The following is a 23,985-nucleotide window of genomic DNA, read 5'->3' as shown; positions in this document are numbered from 1 at the left end:
AGTGGAGGTGGACATTTTAAAGGCAGACTAACAGGTCTTTGAGGGTCAGAATTCTAGCTGATAGACAGGTGTTCAAATACTTATTTGCAGCTGTATCATTCAAATAAATAGTTTAAAAATCAGATATAGTGATTTCTGGATATTTTTTTTTAGATTATGTCTCTCACAGTGGACATGCACCTACGATGACAATTTCAGACTCCTCCATGATTTCTAAGTGGGAGAACTTGCAAAATAGCAGGGTGTTCAAATACTTATTTTACTCACTGTATATAAAATATATGTATATAAAACATATTCCTCCCTAGTTGAACTGCACAAGTATTAGTTGCCAAATACTGCTTGAAAATGCTGATTATGGATTTGCAATATAATAATTACTTTCATACTATAGAAATTTATAACTACTCAAACTCTCGCCGTTGGCACAATCACCTGGTTTGAAATAACGCGCTACCCAGCACGTTCCTTACACTCATTATGTGGGGCTTTATTTTTTTGAAAGAGAGCCAGTTTGATTTAGCCACTGGGTAAGCTAAAAGGAGCCCTTCTGTGTGTGGTGATCACATGTTGAGGCAGATAGGAATAGCTGAGATGCCTGTGTAGGGTGCGCAGCGTTGAGCTTCAGGCACTGTAATGGAAGCAGGCTCTTGAGTTATTACTGCAGATGCAGCTTTATGATGAGTTTTTAAATGATTTCTTTCCAGCAAGTTCGTACAATTTGTGCCATTCTGAAGAAAGTATGTGTGTTTTTTTTTCTTTTCTTTTTTTTCCTTCCTCCTTTACTTCAGCATCAGCAATTCTCTTCAGGTATCCAGGAGAGCACCCAATTTATGTCCACAAGCGGAATTCATATTTTGTTATTGATCTCTAAAGAAGTTCTGCAGTGAAGAGGCATGAAACGGTGGCTTGTGAAATTATGTAATAAAGAGCCCACGAACTTTGAATTCATCAGTCCAATTTGCCATAGCCCCCATCCATTTTCTCGAAAAAATAAAACCTCTTGGTCAGTCTAATTCTGAAATAAATTGCTGTGAAGAAATACAGTTCCCATTCATTCTGTTTACATCATTCCTGACCCTGGCAGACATGAAGAATGGCTCTGAGAATAGCCTCTCTGAATAGAGTCACAGGGGCATCTCCTGCATGGCAATTAAAATATCAGTCTTGCCTAAACACTTTGCTCTCCATGGTGCTTGTTTTTTCTTCCTGAACAGAGTCACTAATTTCTTTATACCTGACATTTTTTTAAATCATCTAATTGATGCGAATTGAAAAACAAAGAAGCAACAACAAGATCTAGTACTGTTTATATGATCAGTGTTGACCAATTTCTAAACTTTCCGTTCCGCATTATGTTCCGCTTCAGAATGTCACAGGACATGCTGGAATATATAATGTATGTATGTGATTTGTGTATATATATTTGCAAAAGCACTAAGCAATTTTTTATCTGAAGCAGTACACAGTATCCGTCAATAATAAAGCCAGTCTAAATATCATTTCATTTGTATTTCCGTTCTGCCGATGACACTGTGGCGCACTAATCCAGTAATTACCAATTCATACACAATCATATCAGATCCACTCGACTTGCTTGTCTGCAGTCTAGTGTTGCATTTTTTTTTTCTCACTGCTCCTCCAGCAAGCTCCTTGATGAAGTGCACAACTTGTTAAAACATGCACCCATTTTTCATCCGTCACAGATCCAAACAACATCACATGATTTCAAGCTAATCCAAGTCGCTTTTATAACACTGATCCAATTGCTTTGTAGCTGCGTCTTTTAATCCACAATGCACCAAGAGCATCACAAATCAGGTATTTATGGATGCACATTCTCTCAGACTAAAAGCTTTTTCATCACTCTGTGTATTGGATATGCATAACTATATATCCGCGTTCCCTGGTCCAAAAACCAAGATTTATGATGAGTGTCATTAGAAAGTTGTACCTATACTTACATCATCCTCATCCCAAATGGGTTTGGGTATATCATGACTGATGGAGTTGATTTCTCAGCGACTGAGGTGCTTTATGTTTTTAAAGAAATTTAAAAGCTCATGAAATACAATCCATCTCTTTTCAGCACTTCAGTCGTTATTGTGTTTGTGTTTTTAATATTCTGTTTACCTTAAAGCCTACTGCAATAAAGAAGGCAGTTAACTTTTGTTTGTCTCCTCCTTTTTGAAGAACATGTCCAGTGTCTATCAGTCAACCCCGTGCCCTGTCTGCCCTTTCCCTGAGACTTTCTATCACTCCCCACCTTTCTCCTTTGTTCGTCCTTTTCCCCTGTCTCTTCATCCTGCACAGCTGCATGTTGCTTTGCTCTTTAGTGTGACTGATTGATATGTTTGCTTTCGTATCATGCTCGGCTTACGTAAGGGCACTAGGGTGTAAAGCTTGTGTTGGCTTCCGCTTCAGTGCAGTTTATCAATCTGTTTTGTGTCCCAAACAGGAGAAAAGGCTGAAGGAGAAGGCAGCACGAAGAGAAGCAAGCAAACTGGCTAAAGAGGTAAGTTGGAGCTTCCTCATTCTCATCATGCTCGAACGCTTTAAACTGATTGTTCCTTCATTTTGAGATTGAAATGGACTACTCAACTGTGCTTTGACTGAAATTTCCTAAAGCCATGTTTCTTACACTCCAATGCTGACATGGAAAAAAAGGTTATCAGGTCTTAAACCTAACATTTTCCCTCTGTGAGGAACAGTGTGAGAGCCACACCAATATAGGGGGTGTCCTTAGTATGCAGCCTGTCAACAGACAGCCCATAATTCTGCACTGGCAGCTGTCGTGTGACCACTCTTCCTCCCACTTGGGGATATTTCAGTCTGCATCCATATGGAAATGCAGCTGCTCATTCAATTGTCTTCTGATCAATGCTGAGACCTGTCCAAGGGCGGTTCATTAATTATCTCCACCCCAAACAGAGAATTCCCCCTGGCCCGGCACTCGTCCAAGCCCGGAACAATGTCAAATCCCTACCTGCCTCATCTTTCAGTATGCTTGTCATATTGTTTTGCTTCTAAGCGCGGGGTTCATTACACCTGTTAAATGATGTCACTACAAGAATAGCATGGGAGAGATTCAGTTTAATAGTGAGCTCTGCCAGAGATCGGAATTATAAGGAGATTTTTATTTGATGGTATATATTACAGTGCACACAGTTTAAGGGAAATTAAAAATGAAGGTCAAGTCGTTTATGATGTGCATTTAGATTAACCAAATCTTTAAGACTTCATATTCAAATAGTTATGATTTTATAAAATATTCAAAAGCCACTATAATAGGATTTCCATCCAACTCTTGAAAGCTGAATTTTACAAATGCAAATGAAGTCTGAATAGCTGAATTGAAAAGTCTGAGATAAAAAAAGAAATTGTAAATATTGCAAGAAAAGGTAAGGTTTTGCTGAAAGGGAAAATTTGGTGCATCTGTAACAGAATACCATGTATTAGTGCTGTACTGAGATTTCCGGGCAATAGGCATTGATTTAATCAATGATTGCTACACACACATTTTTTGGATAAATGTATTGGGACACAATTACTTTTTCAGCCATATGTGGTTCTTCCCTAAACTGTTATCACAAAGTTGGAGGCATACAATTGTTTGGATGTGGTGGTATTACATTTTTGCTTCACTTAAACCAGGAGATCCAAACCTGATTCGGCATGACAATGCCCCTGTGCACACAGCCAGCTCCATTTAAATATAGTTTACATGGGTTGGAGTGAAAGATTTTAAATGGCTCTGAACTCGACCCTATTGAATGCCTTTGTTTTGAACTGTAATGCCGACTCACCTCACCCGATATCAGTACCTGACTTTACTAATACAATTTTGGCTGAATGAGCACAAATCTTCACAAGATTCTATGTTGCAAAATCTAATGAACATCTTCCCATAAGAGTGGAGGTTATAATAATGAATAGGGACTAAATGTGGAATGGGATGTTTAAAAAGCACATTGGATCTAATAGTCAGTTGTCCACACTCTGTTACCCTGGCTAGCATAAAGCCAATCTGGCCAATTAATTATAAAAGAATAAACATTGAAAATCAAATATATTCATTACCTTGCTGTTCCCTACACAAATTATTTCCTTTTTGCCTAATGTTTGCCTAAATGACAAAATACTTTAATGGGAACCCAGATATTATCTGTGACAAATTATGTCCTGCTTCCAACACCTCAGCATCCTTCACTATGCACAGTATTAAATCAATGACAAAAGAAAAATATCACTTGCAAACAGGTGAAGATGATGTAGATATTGGAACTTTTTTAGGGTTGCCTGGATGGGTTATAAATGTATTAAAATGTCTTAAATTTGTCCATTTAAAATGTTTTGAATTTTTATTTGCACCCTCATTTAACTGGAATGATGCAAACAAGAGATCAAATATTTAGTTTATAGTCACCAATTAAAGAGGTATTGGGGTGGAAAAAAAACAACCCTAACCAGTCAGACAGCACTACAATACACTTAATGTTCATAAAGTAGCACGTTTATAAGGTTCACTTTGTTTTTTGCGAGTAGAAGCTTAGCCTTTTAAGCTATTAAAAAACATGTCGCACTTTCTGTCCATTTATAATCATAAGTAATGCTGCAGTATGTCTGAAGCTAGATACTTCCCTCAAAAACCTTGAAGTTAATAAATAGAAAATACAGCCACCAAGGAATTGCTAAGTGCAAAGTCTACTCCACTGGAGACTTTTCATTTTAGGAACAGCTTTTACTTTTACTGTTTCAAATCTGTGACACAAAAACTAGAACATTTCTGACAGTGGAGACTCATATAAAGAGTAAAACATTTAAAATACTACACGTGCAATAATCACATTTGATAATTGACCCAATTGTGTGGCGCATCCAAAATCGAAGGAGTTGTTGCATACAAACGATAACACATTAGAACGAGGCATAAATATAAACCTGATTTGAAATATAGCTGACGTTCTTGACAGAGCCACTGTTTTAGAAAATCAAGACTTTTGACTAGTCAGATTAAAGAATTTGTAATAAATATAGCCTTATTTCTGGTGTACAGCTCACACTGGGATGAAAAGTTAATTATTTTCTTCTTCCTAAGCGCTTCCATTGTCCTCAACAGCAAGTGAAATCTTGCGAAATGAGGGAAGTCTCGCTGAACAAAGATGGCTGATGAAAATTTTTAATTAACGACAGGATGTAATGATTACACATGGGCATGCAATGTACTAAGTCAACATGTTCCCATTGAAATTCTCATTGAAATAAATTGGTTGTGATGTTTTTCTTAGCAGATAATAAAGTCATGAAGGTCACAGGCACTTAAATGAATCGAGGCACTTCAATTTCCAATTTATTTACCAGTGTGTGTGACCGTTTATGATGATTACTGTGTAGGTAATGACTGTTTTAACACAGGCACACATAATCAGCCTGAAACACAAACAACCTCATTTTCCTTGTGGCCTGTGAAGTGTGAGCTTGCTATGGCCTCAAGGGACTTTATAATGTAGTGCGCTTAAGAATGATGAATGGTGTTTTAGGGCAAGATCGGCTGATTAATTGGTTTATGTAAACGTGCAGCTTTAAACCAGAAGCTTATGTTTGTAGGGTCAGATGCAAGAACCTTATTTCCCTCTGAATCATATATGTATAGAAAGGAGTATTGCACCAGAAATTAGGAACTTTCCATGGACTTTAGGCTGCAAGAAAAAATGCCCGGTTATTTAATCACGTTTGCATCACAATGAAAATGTGCTGGCCATTAACTGTGTTTATTCTCCTATTAAAGTTGGGATGCAGATAAGATGCTTCAAAACGCAGCAGAGTGTGAAATTTTAATACCAAAGAGAGTAAGGATGCCATCGTACTTATTTTTTCTCGCAGTAACACCCAGTGCACATTTTACGTGTAATACTGCAGGAAGAGTCTGCAAGGCAGATGGAATGATGCTGTTTTTTAAAAGTGCTGCCATCTGTGTGGCTTTTTTGTTGTTGTTGTTGTTGTGACTGCTTCTAAAATTAACTGGTGAAACTTTTTACCAAAGGAATTGGTAATGTTTTTTTTTCCTTCCAACAATCAGGTAGCAAGAAAAGAAAATAATAAATTAATAAAAAAAAAAAAAAAATATATATATATATATATATATATATATATATATATATATATATATATATATATATATATATACACACACACACACACACACACACACACACACACACACACACAGTGAGGAAAATAGGTATTTGAACACCCTGCTATTTTGCAAGTTCTCCCACTTAGAAATCATGGAGGGGTCTGAAATTGTCATCGTAGGTGCAAAAAAATCCAGAAATCACAATGTATGATTTTTAAACTATTTATTTATATGATACAGCTGCGAATAAGTATTTGAACACCTGAGAAAGTCAATGTTAATATTTGGTACAGTAGCCATTGTTTGCAATTACAGAGGTCAAATGTTTCCTGTAGTTTTTCACCAGGTTTGCACACACTGCAGGATTGATTTTGGCCCACTCCTCCACACAGATCTTCTCTAGATCAGTCGAGCCAGTTTCTGGCCCGTCGCTGAGAAACACGGAGTTTGAGCTCCCTCCAAAGATTCTCTATTGGGTTTAGGTCTGGAGACTGGCTAGGCCACGCCAGAACCTTGATATGCTTCTTACAGAGCCACTCCTTGGTTATCCTGGCTGTGTGCTTCGGGTCATTATCATGTTGAAAGACCCAGCCTCGACCCATCTTCAATGCTCTAACTGAAGGAAGGAGGTTGTTCCCCAAAATCTCGCAATACATGGCCCCGGTCATCCTCTCCTTAATACAGTGCAGTCGCCCTGTCCCATGTGCAGAAAAACACCCCCAAAGCATGATGCTACCACCCCCATGCTTCACAGTAGGGATGGTGTTCTTGGGATGGTACTCATCATTCTTCTTCCTCCAAACACGTTTAGTGGAATTATGACCCAAAAGTTTTATTTTGGTCTCATCTGACCACATGACTTTCTCCCATGACTCCTCTGGATCATCCAAATGGTCATTGGCAAACTTAAAACGTGCCTGGACATGTGCTGGTTTAAGCAGGGAAACCTTCCGTGCCATGCATGATTTCAAACCATGACGTGCATTACCAACAGTAACCTTGGAAACGGTGGTCCCAGCTCTTTTCAGGTCATTGACCAGCTCCTCCCGTGTAGTTCTGGGCTGATTTCTCACCTTCCTTAGGATCATTAAAACCCCACGAGGGGAGATCTTGCATGGAGCCCCAGTCCGAGGAAGATTGACAGTCATGTTTAGCTTCTTCCATTTTTTAATGATTGCTCCAACAGTGGACCTTTTTTCACCAAGCTGCTTGGCAATTTCCCCGTAGCCCTTTCCAGCCTTGTGGAGGTGTCCAATTTTGTCTCATGTGTCTTTGGACAGCTCTTTGGTCTTGGCCATGTTAGTAGTTGGATTCTTACTGATTGTATGGGGTGGACAGGTGTCTTTATGCAGCTAACGACCTCAAACAGGTGCATCTAATTTAGGATAATAAATGTAGTGGAGGTGGACATTTTAAAGGCAGACTAACAGGTCTTTGAGAGTCAGAATTCTAGCTGATAGACAGGCGTTCAAATACTTATTTGCAGCTGTATCATACAAATAAATAGTTTAAAAATCATATATTGTGATTTCTGGATTTTTTTTTTTTAGATTATGTCTCTTACAGTGGACATGCACCTACGATGACAATTTCAGACTCCTCCATGATTTCTAAGTGGGAGAACTTGCAGGGTGTTCAAATACTTATTTTCTGCACTTTGTGTGTGTGTGTGTATATATATATATATATATATATATATATATATATATATATATATATATATATATACATACACACAAAGTGTATAATAACAAAATGAATGCAATTTAAATACAAATGTCTATTCAGAAAGAGAAAGAGGGAGAGAGAGGATTGGAAAGATGGCCAGCCACTATAGATGATTTTTTTTGGAAAGACTTTGAGAGAGAGGGAGAGAGAGATGGGTAGATAGGGAGGTGGGCAGAGACACAGGCATATAGAGTAAGTGACAGACAGGTAAAAGAAAGAGAGCTAGAGAAACTACAAGAGTTAGGCTGACAGGAATAGAGAAACAGGTAGAGAGAGAGAGAGAGATGGGCAGAGAAAGTAAATGAGACGGGGGAAAAGAAAAGAAAGCCAGAGACTAAAAGAAAGTAAAAAGGAAATCAGAGAGAGACAAAGACTGAAAAAGAGAACCCAAAAAGAGGAAGATAGAGATAGAGATATAGAGTAAGGCAGGAATAATACATTTGTTTAATGATGATTATAAAATGCTGTTTCAGGTGCTGCTTTTGCCATGTGATTTATGTCAATATATTTATGATTGTGATGTGAGGAGTTAATTAGAGCCATCAGCCATGCTGTCATTGTGGAAAATGATGAACGTGCAGGATAACTTTTGCTTGTTAATTCAGGCTTGGTAATATTTGTATTTTTTATTTTTTACAAAAGTTTGTTACACTAAATGTGACCTGCAAAGATGAGACTCTTGCAATCCAGGAGATCAATACTGAAAATTCTGACATGGCTGATGAGGCCATAAAATACAAAATGGTTACCCTTTTTTTTTTTTTCCTTTCATTCAGTTATTCATGTTCCGACACCGGCTGTGTGGTGCAATTGCTTTTGGACTTGTGTATGTGCGTACATGACGTTTATACACACAAGAACCGATGAGATGTGCTCTCTGGGATAGATGACATGAATTTCAAGTAGTTGCAAGCTGGAGACGTTTTTAGGAAATGATTTCCTGGGCTGAAGTGATGCTGTGGATTTTGGGGAGGGTGAGATTGAGGAGTTATTTAAAGCAGGGAGCAAAAGTGCTGAATATGTAAATGAGAACGCGTTTGGTGTCGTGACGGGTGAGGCGGGCGCCTAGGCAGAGTTCAGCAGGTAAAAAAAAGACCACGCTGCATGCTCACCTAATGCATTCTAATCACACCTTACTAACAGTAAGTGTTAGGCCATTTATATCCTGAGTTATTGGCTGGGTTTTTTTATTTTTTTTCCCATATTGTGCTTTGTTTGCGCTTCCTAGCCAATCCCTTTCTCACACTCCTCCTGCTTTGTCTCTCATCAGTCATTTCAAATCATCAGAGCTTTGCACATGTGGACAGAGTTTTGAAACCACAAGTGTGTCAGCAGAATTTGTAATGAATCTCGCACACAGCACAGGATCTCTCTCTCTCTCTCTCTCTCTCTCTCTCTCTCTCTCTCTCTCTCTCTCTCTCTCTCTCTCTCTCTCTCTCTCTCGCTCTCTCTCGCTCTCACTCGCAATCCCTCAATATGCACAAATTTACATCCAAACAATGTTTTTAAATTAGCGTGATTTTTGCACTATATTAATATTCTGATTGTTAATCATGATCACAGCAGCCTTATCTTTCTCACCTTGAATAAAGTAAGGGATTAAACATGACGCAGTGTTGTTATTTCAAATAAAACCAATAGGTCCAATTACACCATGTCTGAAAGTCTTTTGTTACTTCTAATCTGTCATCAGCTACATACATTCATTTGTAATTTAGAAAAAAAAAAAAACAAGGCACATATTTTTAAGCAAGCTGGCATCGCTTTCATTGTTGAGGATCCCTAAGTCTCCTTCAAATGCACTATGTGGACAAAAAGTATGGCTGGAAAAGTTTTAATTTTTTTTACCTTTTTAATTTTTTTTTCTTTTCTCCAAAAGTTACACAAAGACACACATAATTGCATAGACTTTCACTTGATGCATTCAGGAGCACTACAAGTCCCAAACTGGTTCTAGTATGACAATGGACCTGTACACAAAAAGAGCTTTTCAAAGATATGGGTAAAGATAAAGCTCTGACCTCAACCCTACTAAACACTTTTGGGATGAATTGGATCTCTGACTGCACCACAGGTCTCCTCACCCTACTGTCTATCAGTACCTGATTGTCCACACAACTTTGTCCATATAGTGTACTGTAATTGTAGCTGGGCCGTTTCTTTATATTGAATTTCATATTAATTGCGTGTGATTTTGCGCAGTTAAAAGCGAATGTGTAAAGATTGAATGGGCCAGAAAATTAAACGGGGAACTTGGAAAGCAACATAAATCAATGAGACTCTTCACACTACTTAAGTTCACCAACTATGGAGAAGCAGGTCTAGGTTTTCCCCTGATCACTTTAAACAGAAAAAGAGAGTCAGGTCTAGCACACCATGCTGCATTTGCCTGAAATGTATCTCAAGACTGGTATATTTTGTATAAATGTTTGTTTTTTTCCCTCACAATGATGCTGCAGGTGTATATATAAATGATGTCTTTTGTTTTAAACAGGAGAAGGAGAAGAAAAAGAAGGCTGCAATTGGGGATGAAGATGAAGATGGAGATGACGACGATGATGAGGAGGAAGTGGTGGCGTACCTGTCAGGTGCTGATGATGAAGAGTTTGACCCCAGCACACTTCCCGACCCTGACAAAGTGTGCAATTCTGAGGATGAAGAGGATAAAAGGTAAGGATTTTATGAAAAGGCTTAAAATGAAAGATTTTCATATTGCTTATTGCTTCATATTTCTTTTTCTCAGTGTAAAACCTGCACATCATTGCAGTGCTGCTGTTTCTCCTTCTTTTCCTCATGCAGGGCTTCTCTTTATTGCTTCCTGTCTTTTCATTCTATCGACAATCTACATGGATTTGTACAGCCTCATAAGGATTACAATTCAGTTTAATTGAATTGTCTGGCACTTTAAACAATATCCATTGTCACAAGCCTTACAGACATCCGATTTCCATAATTAAAACTAAGAATAGAAGTCCTAAGGTGAGTGTGAGAGGTTTTTAGGAATTGCAAGTCGACAGTGAGACTCTCCACTGCAGCACAAAGAAGGGTGTTGGACATAAACTGTGGAGTGATTTGTATGTCGCAGTCAAAAGAAAGCAATTTAGGAGCCAAATGGCTGCACTGAACCGCTAAACTGCAAGTTTTGTCATCTTTAATGAACCCATAACTTTTTCCCTTTCCCACTGTGCCTTATTGTTAAAAGTTTGCATCCCCTGTTGTTTTTGGCTAAGAGGGAAAAGAAAAATGGTGCTCTATTGTACAATTTATCAGCAAAAAAAAGCACAAACAGTCTCATTAAATTGGTTGATGTGGATAAACACCAAGTGAGCGAATATCTTCTGGATGGAACGTGTTCAATTTTTCACCACCAGTTCCACAGACTTGTAGAATTGAGGCAAAGACAATTTATGTTGATTTTGTCACCTCATCTTTATCACTCATAACACAAAATACGCCCTTCGACTCGGTAGTACCTTCTATGTACTATGCAGTCTCTTTATTGATGAACAGCAAGATATTTTTAAGATGACCCCTGAAACCTCAAAAATGGCAGAAAGTGCACCATAGTCAGTAAAACGTGATCCTCAATTCAAGGCAATTATGCTAACCACTTAGCTAACCAATCCCACAATCATCTGCACTTACTTCATGCAGAAAAACAAAATATGTTTATGCTAAGGAAGAATATTTGTGCAGCGAAAGTTCATATCATTGCTCAACAATCCAGTTGCCTTTTTTCTTCTTCTTTCCTCTACAGTGTGGATATATCAAGTGCTTGTTTTTCTGCCTTGTTACTTTTGTGTAATGTGCTGAGACATACAGTAATTCAGAAGAATTCCATACCAAAGCGAAGCAGAACATCGAATCATAAGCCTCTAATTATCTCAGAAAAAGAATTTATTCTTGTTGTATTTAATTACTGCAGAGACCCTCGCCGGGTCTGTTGGTTCCACACTTTGATTAGGTTTGCAGCACAGTCACTTCTGTGCCCATCAGCCTCAGACTGCACTGCATAATTGCTTTTCAGAAGCAGTTATTCCCTTATAGATGAACAAGATTCATTTATTATTGGCGCTGTAACGCATTGATCCCTGGGCTGGCGGTGGACTGTCTATAAAATGTGTAATTACATTCAGATTTAAAGCAGGAGATGCAGTGAGGGAGGCAGTACGTCTGAAAAATACTGTATACAAGCAGAGTTGTGCGCTTTGTTCAAATTTGTTCTCCTTATTTTTAATGCATGTGAAATTTAGACTTTGGATCACTTGGACGAGACCAGATTTAGAGCTGTGCAGCTGAACGACTCCATAATTTTGCTTACTAGATAAACAAAAGTCTATTGATTTTAAAAAGCTTTTGACACGCCAGTCGGCTCTCTGCTCCGCATGTCTCCGCTTCATGTATAAAAGGTCAGAATTTCCTGCTCAGCACAGCTTTTCGTACTGCAGGTAAAAAAACGCTCACATCTCTCGTGTCAAATACTGGTTTAAGCTTCACGTAGCAACAAATCCAAAGACATGGGCATGCTCTCAGCTGTTTCTTGTTTGTCCTCGCACAAGCATGGAGCAGCTTTTTGACCATGAATAGAAGACCAGCAGTTTTTGGCACCATTTGCAAACCTCATGATAACAGAGCACATCACATGTGGCTCTCCGTACATTACTGGTAATCACGCCATCATTTCACATCTAATGCTGATTTGTGAAATGTGTGCAAAACTGCTAAAGGCGTTCAACAATTAAGTTAGAATCAAAAACAAGAATTTAGCATCACTGATGTCCTGTTAATGATCTAATGAGTATTTTTATTGCTGTAAAATCCTTAATGGTCTCACTACCAGGTGCTTAAACGTCCTGCAAGCTGCTCCATCACAAGGCAATTAGAAAAATCTCAAACATCTATTAATCAATTTATTGAAGTAATAAGGAAGCTGGAAAATAACATCCACCAGCTGTAATTAGCTGCAGACAAAGCATGCCCCCTTTTCTTTTTTTTTTTTTTTAAATTGATGGATGGATGGATTTTAACATCATCTCACTACACTGCCTTTTCTCTCTGTTCAGAAAATTACATGAGCCTTAGAAAACAAATCTGACATTGAAAAAAAACCTTTCTATCTTTTATATAATTTTCCCCCCTCCTCCTCCTGCATTTCTCTTCACTGGTGTGTATTAGATATGGAGGCAGGTGATCTAGGCTACTCTCCATGCCTCAGAGAGCAGCTCTGACTCTGATTAATGCCCGTTGGCTGTCTGTTTACTGCATGGCTACACTTGCCGAATGCAGGAGAGGCTTTTGGCGCTGTAAATCTGAGCAACACGCTCTCTGCCTCCCCTTTCACAATCCAGCTTCAACTCGGGGAGCAGGCGCTGTCGCGTTACGCCTGGGCCCAGTGCCAGGTCCTGCACTACAGCCCTGGCTCATTGATGTGTGCTACCTGTTCTCTGCTCGCTCTGCTGCTCTCACACACCACCTGTCACTGACTGCATTCTCCTGGCTCCACTCCATATCCTCCCACCTCTGGCGCGGAGCTACTTTATCCCCTGTCTACCTGCATTACTCGCATCTTAAAATATATTGTTTCGAGCTCCAGCCTGTTCTTTTGCGGATGGCTCCGTCGATGCCTCTTGTTCAGCGCGGCGCAGAGCCAGTGCTTCCTGTCCATATTGATATTCAGCAGCGTGTCTCGGTGCTGTTAGGATCTGGCCAGTGATTTATGGGAGTGAGTGGAAGTCGACATGCCTTAAAAGGCTAATGATGTGTGCTTGCTGACTGTTAAACAGATTGAATGACATTTAATGCCCTTTCATGCAAGTCTCGGTGACTGCACGGTTGTATGTTAGAACGCACATTCTGTATGAGAGAATCAGCCACTGTGAAGCTTCAACCATGTTTACATGCAGTATAGTATGTCAGTAATCCACTTTTCTTTTACTGGACTAAACTACCGGATCAAAATATAGATGGAAAAAGTTCATATTCACACATCACTATTGAGTAAACAGACTGATTTCATTTTCTTTACATCTAATATTAATAAGGATCATTTGTTTAGAGATTTGTTAAACAGGAGAACAGAAGAAGAGTGTTGCAGGACACAATTGTTTCCTCTGACTTAGAATTTAATAAATGTTCCTCATTTAGTGTATGCTTTACTGAGGTTTGATATAATTTGAGATTTGTTGAAGCCAAATTCTAATGAAAATCTATAAATCATAAGATATTGGGTTTATTTATCTGTAGTTTTATGGGATTGTATAAAAAATGTATTCCCACATTGTTTAAACCTTAGATATTTAATTATTTCTTTTTTCCCCGAACATATACTTTTGCTTGTTTAACACCAAAAACGTCATTTAAATCAAATTAAATATGGGAATTTTTTATTATTAAGTTATTTGTATATTTCTGAATAGCTTCGTGGTCTAAGTTTTATTAATGTGCATATGATCAATGATTGTGTGTTAATGAGAGTTTAAAGATGTCAAATCATTAATAAAGTGTTTCAGACAAAACCAGACAAATGATTAAAAAAAAAAAAAAAACACACAAAAATAATGTGTGGGGTTAAAACATTTTTATTTTTTGTAAAGCATTACATGAATAACATATGTTTACCACTTTGCAATTCATCATCAACTGTAGTATTGGAAAGGTTTTTTCCCCCTCTATTTTGGTTTATTTATGTGAGCTGTGAGTGAAAAGCCATTAATAATGAATTATAATTTATGTGGTGTTATGGCCTGCGGTTTATGGAGGTTCATATTTTTCCCTGCATGAAGATATTTAGGGGCAGGCAAACACCATAAATAAGAAGAGACGAAATAAAAAAAAAAGTGAAATGACGCAAAAAAAAAAAAAAAGGAAGCAAACACATTCTACAGCCATTATTTGCCTTGGCTTCATGCTAATGCTTCATTATGAAATAGTGAAACAATGATTGAGGGGCGTTTAGATAAGAGGCTTAAATAATTCAGCAGCAGGCCTAGTTGAGCTCATTTAGTGGGATGATGCACGGGTGTGCTCATGCATGCACGTCCCTCATCACACAGGAGCTGGCAAGCTGTTTTAATGTCATCAGGAGTGGCGAGGGATTGCTTACGGCAGAGCTTTGAGGAAATTACAGATATGCGATTCGAGTTCATGCTGCTCACACGGCCCGAAGCAGCCTGCGGAGAGAACCTAATTTGATCCGATAAGAAAACCCACACGGCACATACGGCTTTTACAGGATCTTATAAGAGACACGGCGCAACCCCCACCCCGCCAAACATGTTGATTGGGGTTGCGGTGCTAAATACTACACCAGCTGTTCATTAGAGACTGCTCTGTTCCCTGCAGGACCATGTTAATCTTTTATACTTTGCCTTTTGTAAAGCAGTGATGGCTCTGAGTGTGCAGCAAGGAAGAGGGGCCACAGCAGTAGTGAAGATGATGATGATGCTGATGATGGACACTGGGGGACAGGGAGGAAAAAGGCCAAGCGGAACAGCTTCGAGGCCGAGCCTCTGGACACCGGTCTCTCATTGGCTGAGGATGAAGAGTTGGTCCTTCATTTGCTGGGAGGCATGAGTTAGTTTCTTATTCAGTATTATGTGATAAGGACCACAGCCTTCCTCATGTAATGGACTGTAATTCTGCAATGTTTCTCTCATGCATTTATACTTTGTTGGGTTAGATTTTGTCTGTTTTGTGAATAAATAAAATGAATCATGACCAAAATATTTTTGATCTAATTGAAATTTTGCTGAACCGTCCTTCACTATCTCTGTATACCAGCTAGTCTTTGTCCACCAGAGATAAAACTCGAAGTTGAACTTTCATGTGGATTCGTGTGATCTATCAATTGTAAATGGGATTCACAGATAAACGCACTGCTGATAGCAATCTTGCAGCCCCTGGAATATTAAAGCCTTGATTGCTTTTTTAGGTCAATATTGGTCTCGTGAGCATAGGCGGCATGAATATTTGCTGAGTTTTGATACATTTGCACATATTTAACAAGAACAGCTTCTCTTCATATGTAAAGCAGGAGGGGATGTGTTAAGAATAAAAGAATGGGGCAAGTTTTATTCTTCTCAAATACAGCCTATACTTTTATGTTCATACAAATGACTGTAGCTGCTACTACAGAACACATCAAAATAAACCTGAGATTTTGTCTAGCAGCTGCTGTTTTTGACCAAACAGAATGGAGCATTCATGGGTCCGTATGAACCACATGCAGCTATGGCACAATGCAAAAGGTAATCTCATTCGATTTTCAACTTGATCCAAACAGGGTCACAAGGTCCTATGGCTATATTTTCCTAGTTTCATTTTTGTCACAAGACTCTGCTTAATCAACTCTAATGTTACTCCTAAGACAATCTATTAATACAATTATATCAATGAGTCAAACACTGATTGATGTCTATTATAATTATCATGATTCCAAAACCTTCACACTACTTAAAAAATAATAATAATAATACTAAAATTCACAAATGAGGCCACAGGTGTAGTGGGGAATTCGAGTCAGGAGTTTCTCCCATCATTTATTCCTCTCAAAATGTTTTGCTTGCTGTTGAACTGATGCTGAACTGTACGTTGGTTATATGTCGATACCATCAAGCGCCAATCAAAACGAGTTCAAAACAGAGCGATCGCTCGACCCTGATTGGTGGCTTATCCGCTCATAATTAAAAAGGAACAACTGATTTTGCAAAATGCAGTTAAGTAAAAAGTAAGATATTTAAGTTTAGAATGTAGTGAAGTAAAAGTCTCCCCAAATGGAAATTCCTCAGTAAAATGCAGATACGTGAAAAAGCTACATAACTACAGTAACGAATTACATTTTCTTCATTACTGTCCACCAGTGATTTAAAAGGGATTTTAAGCAAATTAGGCATATTTGTGGAGGACACGTTCTTGTTAATGCCAGGGGTGTTTCTGCCAACATGCTGAAGATATGATTCGTGTCTTTGGCTAGCGTAGCTACAGTTAAGCAGTGTGCAATGAAGTGCATAACTATAGCACACACGCTGCAAAAATCAGGCAGAATTATTTCATGTCTTAAATCCCTGCAGAGTGTGTGCACTGAGTCTTGTTGTAAAATGCGTACCTGCTTCATATCCAATGTTTGTAAGGTTAGACTCTGGATCTGCCATGACCCAGACCAGGATAAAGTCTTTCCTGGTTTTGACCAATCAGAAATCAAGCACTCACGCCTCTTTTTAAACAGCATGCAGCTATGCCACTATGGAACAGGTAATCTTATTACATTTTCACTTTGTCAATTTGAAAGGTATTTAAAAGCAAACAAATTAGTAAAAGAAAAAAACCTAGGCATGTTTGTGGAGGATACATTCTATAAATGCCAGGGGTGATTCTGCTCAGGTGATGTTTTATATCCTGAACAATCAGGTCACAGCGTAGGGGTTAATTTAGAAAATTAAAGATTGATGATAAAGTACGGCTGGAAAATGCTTATTGATTTGAATTTAATGTGCAGATATGAGGTTTGAGATTTCATTACTTTTATTGCAGTCTTGCAGTGAAACAAAATAAATTCAATTTTTATAATATTTACATGTTATTAAATGGCACCTCTTACTTTAAATGCATATGGCTGTGTGTAGTTACATAACCAAATCTACTGCAAAGGCAAACAATCATCATCATCAAGTTTATTACTGATAATAAACCTACTATTTAAAGCTAGGATGCTGAAAGTAGCTGTATAGACTGTTTTGGTTAGTGTGCATGTGCAAAGGGCGTATCCCAGGATATCTCTAAATTGTGTTCAACATTCCTTATTATCCTTTCCTGTGCTGTTTTTTTTCCCTCAGTGGTCTGTAAGGCCACACTCATTAAGACACATTCTGCTGGATGTGTTCACCAAGCCCTGTTTGTATTTCATTTTCATTGTACTACTAATTCCAACTTTGCTGAATGTTTATTATAAGTTTGGTGTACTTTCAACTTTTAATATTATGTGCTGGGATAAAAAAAAGAAAAAGAAAAACACATTTAAGTACCATCTGTATCTTCTTGTGTTTTGACTGCTCTCGTTATTTTTTTATGCACAACATTGTGCATCTGTCCGATTTCAGGCCCCTTCCACTTGGCATGCACGGGGCTTCATTTCCCCCATTCTGCTTGCCGAGTTTAAATAGAAATGTCTAGAAGGGAAAGAATGGCTTGTTATTCTGGGTCAAAGCACAAAGGCCATCTGCTGAAGTATTTGTTGATCAGCATTCACCCAGCTCATCTCTGGAGGGCTTGTTCTTTGGCTCTTTGAGAAGAATTGACTCTCTGCCACGGTTTAACACACGCGAGACATTTGAAGTAGCAGACATGTGAGTCGTAGGATTTGTGCCACGGAGGACTTTATTAGAATTTGTCTTAGTTGTGCCTTTTTGATTACCGCGTCTTGTTAAAATACGCCATGGCTCTTTGTTTGTCGTGTCAGTTTGGGGTGCTAATTTCTGCTCATTATCTAGCCAGGCCAGAATCTGTAATGGGGCAGATGGTCTTGCAAAATAGCAAGATGAAACACGGTTGCCAAATAGTTTTATCTCAACCCAAAAGTGATTTCTTGACACAGTAGATAAGGAAAGTAAGATTCATACGATCCTGCATGTGAGAGTTGTTGACATGGTGTGTTGATGAATTATGTCTTTTTTTTTTTGCAGCTGCACGTCCATCGCGTCCTGCCTGGAGAGCTGTTTCCTCCCGCTTTCTATGCTTTAATAAACCATTTCGGCTCAGAAAGAAAGGTTCAATTCCGTGCCCGGACCATTTCTGAATAACAATAGAGCAGAAGCACAATGGGAAGACGATCGTTAGAGCTAATGCGCAGATCATAGGCGCTCTTTCATAGATTGAAAACGCAATGCTTGCTGCATGTAAATGCCAGCCTCCTAGGCCACAGGAGCATTGCATTTATTTATTTATTTATTTTTTTTTAAGAAGAGTCTGACCACAGTTAAAAAAAAAAAAAAAAAAAAAAAAAAGGCTGGAGTGTGGAATGATCTGATTTTCATGCATGCTTTTTATTGCACAGTGCAAAGCTGTTCTACACAGGATTGGATTTGTGCCTTGGCATAGGATACACCATTTATTGACGTGGGTAATTACAGTATATGGATCCATGCCCATGCCTCCTGGGAGAGAAGATGTGCTTGCTTGTCACAGTCCAATGGGCCAACACGGATTTATCGTATTTGGATCCTCTCCCTCGGTGACTCACTCGCAAGGTGTGAGAGCAGCTCCTAAAACCGAGGGGCTTTGTGAACGTCTGCGTTAACGAGTTGGCCTGGGGGAGGCTTTGTGTTTTATTCACTCCTCACTTCTATGCGTCGCGTATGGGTTTTTTTCTTTAGTCTCTCAGAAATGCATTGAATTGTGTTAGATAACTAGTGTTCAAGTTTAAACAGAAATGTCATGCAGTTTTCCACTTCACCCTGAACACAGTTAAATCATAAAGAAATGATGCGTTCTTCGACAAGCGTCACTACAGTTAAGCTGTGTGCAATTAGGTGAATAACTATACAATCAAGCACGCACCTCAAATCATTGGGAATTATCTCAAGTATTATCCTTTTTTATAGAAATGGACAAAATGATTCTGTGAAGATCGAAAGAGCGGCATGAAATAGTTTTACATCCCATAACATGCAGGTTGTTTAATCAGCTACAGTAGAGTTGAGTTTGTGCACAGGGTGCACTTGTGTGTGTGTGCATTCCTTCTTTATTCCCACTGTTTATAGGGTTAGACTCTGGATCCACCATGAGCCAGATCAGGATAAAGTCCTTCCTGGAGATGAGTGAAAATTATTTGGTAGCTACACTGACGCAAAACTGATAGCTTTACTATAATGTTTGCTCACTTTCTCAGGAATGAGTTTTGAATATCCACTATAAAACTAAATAAGAACGTCAAGTCAAGTGAAGTTTATTTCTATAGCGCGTTTCACAACAGATATTGTCTCAAAGCAGCTTTACAGAAATCAACAGTCAAGGTGAATGGTGTGCATTTATCCCTGATGAGCAGCGACTGTGGCAAGGAAAAACTCCCTTAGATGTTATGAGGAAGAAACCTTGAGAGGAAACAGACTCAAAAGGGGAACCCATCCTCATTTGGGTGACATCAAGAGTTTGATCATAAATCTTTCAACAATAAAGAACACTGAAGAGTGAGAACTAACATGAGTACTGGAGTATAAGATTATAAGTAATGTTCTTTCTACAGTCTTTGGTATAAAAGTAGGAGCTACTGAGCTTAACATTTGTGATCATCACAGATCCAGCAACAGCTTCTCCATGCCAGAGCCTTTAAACACCCCAGGAGGTCCAATGTCAAAACTCCACACATGTAGCGGGATCCAATTGGCACTGGTACGTCTCTAGATGGTTCAGGATGTTTGCGAGTTCGGCATCTACTTCTTTAAATCCATAATCTTCACGAGGTGGGACGTGACTGGAGCTGGCCAAACCAAATCAAAGTCTGGTCTAAGGACAATTTTTGGACATAAATTGAAAAATATATATTTTTTCACATATACAGGTTTTACAAAATCACCTAAACAACAGTAGAATGTAAATGTAGTTTTTAATATAAAGTTCTGAAAAAGAAAAACTGAAACTTTTGCCGAATACATTTAGTAAGAGAATTGTGTCCAAGTGACTAGAGGGTGAAATTGCTGGAGTTCAGTTTGCTGGTAAGCGCCGTCGGGCTTCAGGCTCGGACAGTTCTGGATTGACAGGCCCCATTTAAAATGAGATAAGCTGATAAAATAAAGTGCAATCAGGAGTGTGTTAAAAGGGAGGGCTGCTACACAGCATGGAGCTTTATGCTATTATGTAGTCTTAGGCTAGATCTGACTTATTTTCTTACCTCTAGAAAAATAATTTACTAAAAAAACCAAAAAAAAAGTTTTACAAATTGAATCTTATTTTTAACTCCACTGTTGTTGTTTTTTTTTTTTTAAACACTGTGGCACTTCACTGTGGGGAATTCCTAGAATTATGTCACGGTTCTCTTACAGGGTAAAAAAAAAAACATTTTACATATGAGCACAAATCTTTTTGTGTGTTTATGTGAAAATCATGTGATGTAGATCATGTTGTACCCTGAAATCATACATGAGCTCAAGTGCACACAGTGTGTGAAACTACACGAAGAACACTTTTTATGAGCTAAGAGCCTTTGATACCAAGCATTGTACTTTCAGACCACAACAAATTTTGTTTATATACATAACAAAAAAGTGTGAAACAACTGAAAATATGTCATATTGTAGGTTCTTCAAAGTAGCCACCTTTTGCTTAGATTACTGCTTTGCACACTTTTGGCATTCTCTTGATGCCTACTTTGAAGAACCTACAATATGACATATTTTTAGTTGTTTCACACTTTTTTGTTATGTATATAATTCCACATGTGTTAATTCATAGTTTTGATGCCTTCAGTGTAACTTTACAATTTTCATAGTCATGAAAATAAAGAAAACGTGTGTCCAAACTTTTGCTCTGTACTGTATATATAATATATATAAACTTTTGGTCTGTACTGTATATATAATATATATAAACTTTTGCTCTGTACTGTATATATAATATATATAAACTTTTGGTCTGTACTGTATATAATTAAAAGTCTCATAAGGACTTTTGTCCCATTAGTAGAACCTTGCCCCATTATTCTTCTTTAAATTGTGTGTTAGTGTGTATTTTCAGAACAAGGGCTTCTGAAGTGTGAGTGTGTGGCCACATGAAGCAAACAAATAAACAAGCTTAATTTGTATAGGGTGAGACTTCACACAATTTCCCAATGTGCTGTTGAAACCTCTTCCTGGCAAACATACTAGTCTTTTTTAACGACAATGAAGTTATGGGCTTGTTCTTTTCTAAAGTCGTTTCTTGCAATCTGATTTCGGAGCTTTGGTGAACACTAATCTTGTTCCTGGTGTGCTGTCTTCCTATCCAGTAAATTGGTCTACTCAATTCCAAAGCAGTGGTCCTGCAGAACTATCTCTTACCCTTGGTGTTTCTTTGCTTCCTTTTCTCTCTTCACACTGACTGTCACTGACACTAATGTGTGATAATGGTGTAGAATTAAATAGGGTCTGCACACCGGCTGATTTTTCAATGCATACTGCTTCTACTGAAGGCTGCTGCAGATTTAAAAGAACCTGGGTCGAATACAGAGGCAAAGCTACATGCCAGGCAGGACAGGAACATGTCCCTAAAGGATGATGACTTAAATCCACATCGATCCACATGTGTCAAAATGCTGGAATAAATCTAATATTTATGAACACCTGAACAATGTCTGAGAGAGGTCAATAAATGTTCATGTGTCACATTTAAGACTATAAAAAACAGCAAAAACAAGAATCAGTGACCAGTAGCAAGTAGTTGAAAGGATAGCAAGAAGACCAGGAGTAATGTGAGATTTGCTCAGGTAGATTTTTGCCAGCAATGTGCAGCTACTATTATTAACAGATTTTTTTTCTTTGGTAGAGATTTGCATTTTGCCACTGGTTTATTTAAGCTGTCTTGTTTTAGAGTTTATACAGCACAAGATGAAAGTCCTGCATGTTTACAAAGGTACTGTTTTACTAAGTAAAGCACAAAGCTGAGGGCTGTTACAAAGGTTTCCTCTAAAAGCATGTTTTTTAATTAACAAAAAAGAAATTTTATACATTTATAAATACATTGACCTAGCATAACTTTATGATGGGTGAAGTAAATAACACAGATTCTCTTCATTATGGCACCAAGTGGGTTAGTGGGTATGATATATTAGGAGACAAGTGAACATTTTGTCCTCAAAGTTGATTTGTTAGAAGCAGGAAAAATGGGCAAGCGTAAGTATTAAATGAGTTTGACGAGGGCCAAATTGTGACGTCTAGATGACTGGGTCAGAACATCTCCAAAACTGCAGCTCTTTTGGGGGGTTACTGGTCTGCCGTGGTCAGTATCTTTCAAAAAATGGTCCAAGGTAGGAACAGTGGTGAACCTGCAGCACGGTTATTTACTGGCCAAGGCTCGTTGATGCAAGTAGTGAGTGAAGGCTGGTCCGTGTGGTCTGATCCAACAGACAAGCTGCTGTAGCTCAAATTGCTGAAGAAGTTAATGCTGTTAATGCTCAATGGGTCAGAACTCTTTTGTTTTATATATATATATATATATATATATATATATATATATATATATATACACACCCACACACACACACACACACACAAAAGTACAATCTTTAGTATCCTGCAAAGCAAAACACTTTCATTATGGTCAGTAAGCTAAAAGTCCAAGCTTTACCTTTAACTGTGACATAGCACTGTGACTGGAGACTCCTTTACACGATAAATGCACACATTTTATTTTAAGTCAGTCTTTGGAGTATATTCCTATCTATTACCTTAGAAACCATAATGTATTCGTACAAGCTAATATGTAATTTTCTCAACAGTCTGTCTGTGTAAACATCATGCATGAAAGGGTTTTGACTGACAAAAAGCCCAGAGGCTAAAATTGCTTGAGTGTTAGTTCTTTGTCTCATGCTGTCAGTCTTCAGGCTGTTCTGTTCTGGACTGAAAGGATACATCTGGCACAAAACCAGCTGCTGAAATAGAGCACATTTGGATGGGTTCAGAAGATGGGAGTGTCACTACATGGCAGTTGGCACTTTATGCCCTGTCACAGTGCCCAGTGGTAGCCCTGTTCCAGCTGATCGATTAGTTGGATAGGTGTATTAGAGCAGGGAAGCAACATAATTTGGAAAACAGTGGCGACATGGACAGGGCTGGCAATACCTGGTCTAGCCAGCCTCTTGCATATATTTAAAAAAAGCCTTCAGCCATTGACAGCTTACAGTGAGAGCTCTATAAAGTTATGGTGTGCAGTCACAGTGGGTCTGGTACATACTGTAACTTCTTCATAGAAATCTTCCATCAAGTTGATAGAACATGTGTTTTGACAGAAGGTTTTATTTAGAAGACACTTCCTGACTGGCATAAATTCTAACATCACAATACCATTGAGTTTTCTGCCTCTTAGATTTAGATTCAGATTTAGAGACTTTTTTGTCATTGTAGTGTATGAAAATGAAATTAGTTTGGTAGCTCTCAGAG

General features: G+C 38.3%; 1 protein-coding gene across 2 annotated transcripts in view; it reads left to right on the top strand.

Moving 5' to 3' along the window:
* ddx10 (DEAD (Asp-Glu-Ala-Asp) box polypeptide 10) overlaps positions 1-15,586 on the top strand; it is a 38,610-nt gene extending 23,024 nt beyond the window's left edge. The window contains exons 16-18 of one of the 2 annotated variants that reach the window (XM_083564867.1): positions 2,459-2,515; positions 10,359-10,534; positions 15,246-15,586. In XM_083564867.1, coding sequence (XP_083420993.1) covers positions 2,459-2,515; positions 10,359-10,534; positions 15,246-15,441 — 429 coding nt within the window. In that variant the 3' untranslated portion in view covers positions 15,442-15,586. Of the gene's footprint in view, positions 1-2,458; positions 2,516-10,358; positions 10,535-15,242 lie in introns of both variants that reach the window. The other variant, XM_083564866.1, reaches the window with a different exon arrangement.
* Positions 15,587-23,985: the final 8,399 nt, after the last annotated feature.

Source organism: Silurus aristotelis (genome assembly GCF_946808225.1).
Source record: "Silurus aristotelis genome assembly, chromosome: 16".
In the NCBI taxonomy this organism is placed as follows: Eukaryota; Metazoa; Chordata; class Actinopteri; order Siluriformes; family Siluridae; genus Silurus; species Silurus aristotelis.
The sequence above is the reverse complement of the archived record's forward strand: the minus strand, read 5'-3'. Positions and strand labels throughout refer to the sequence as shown.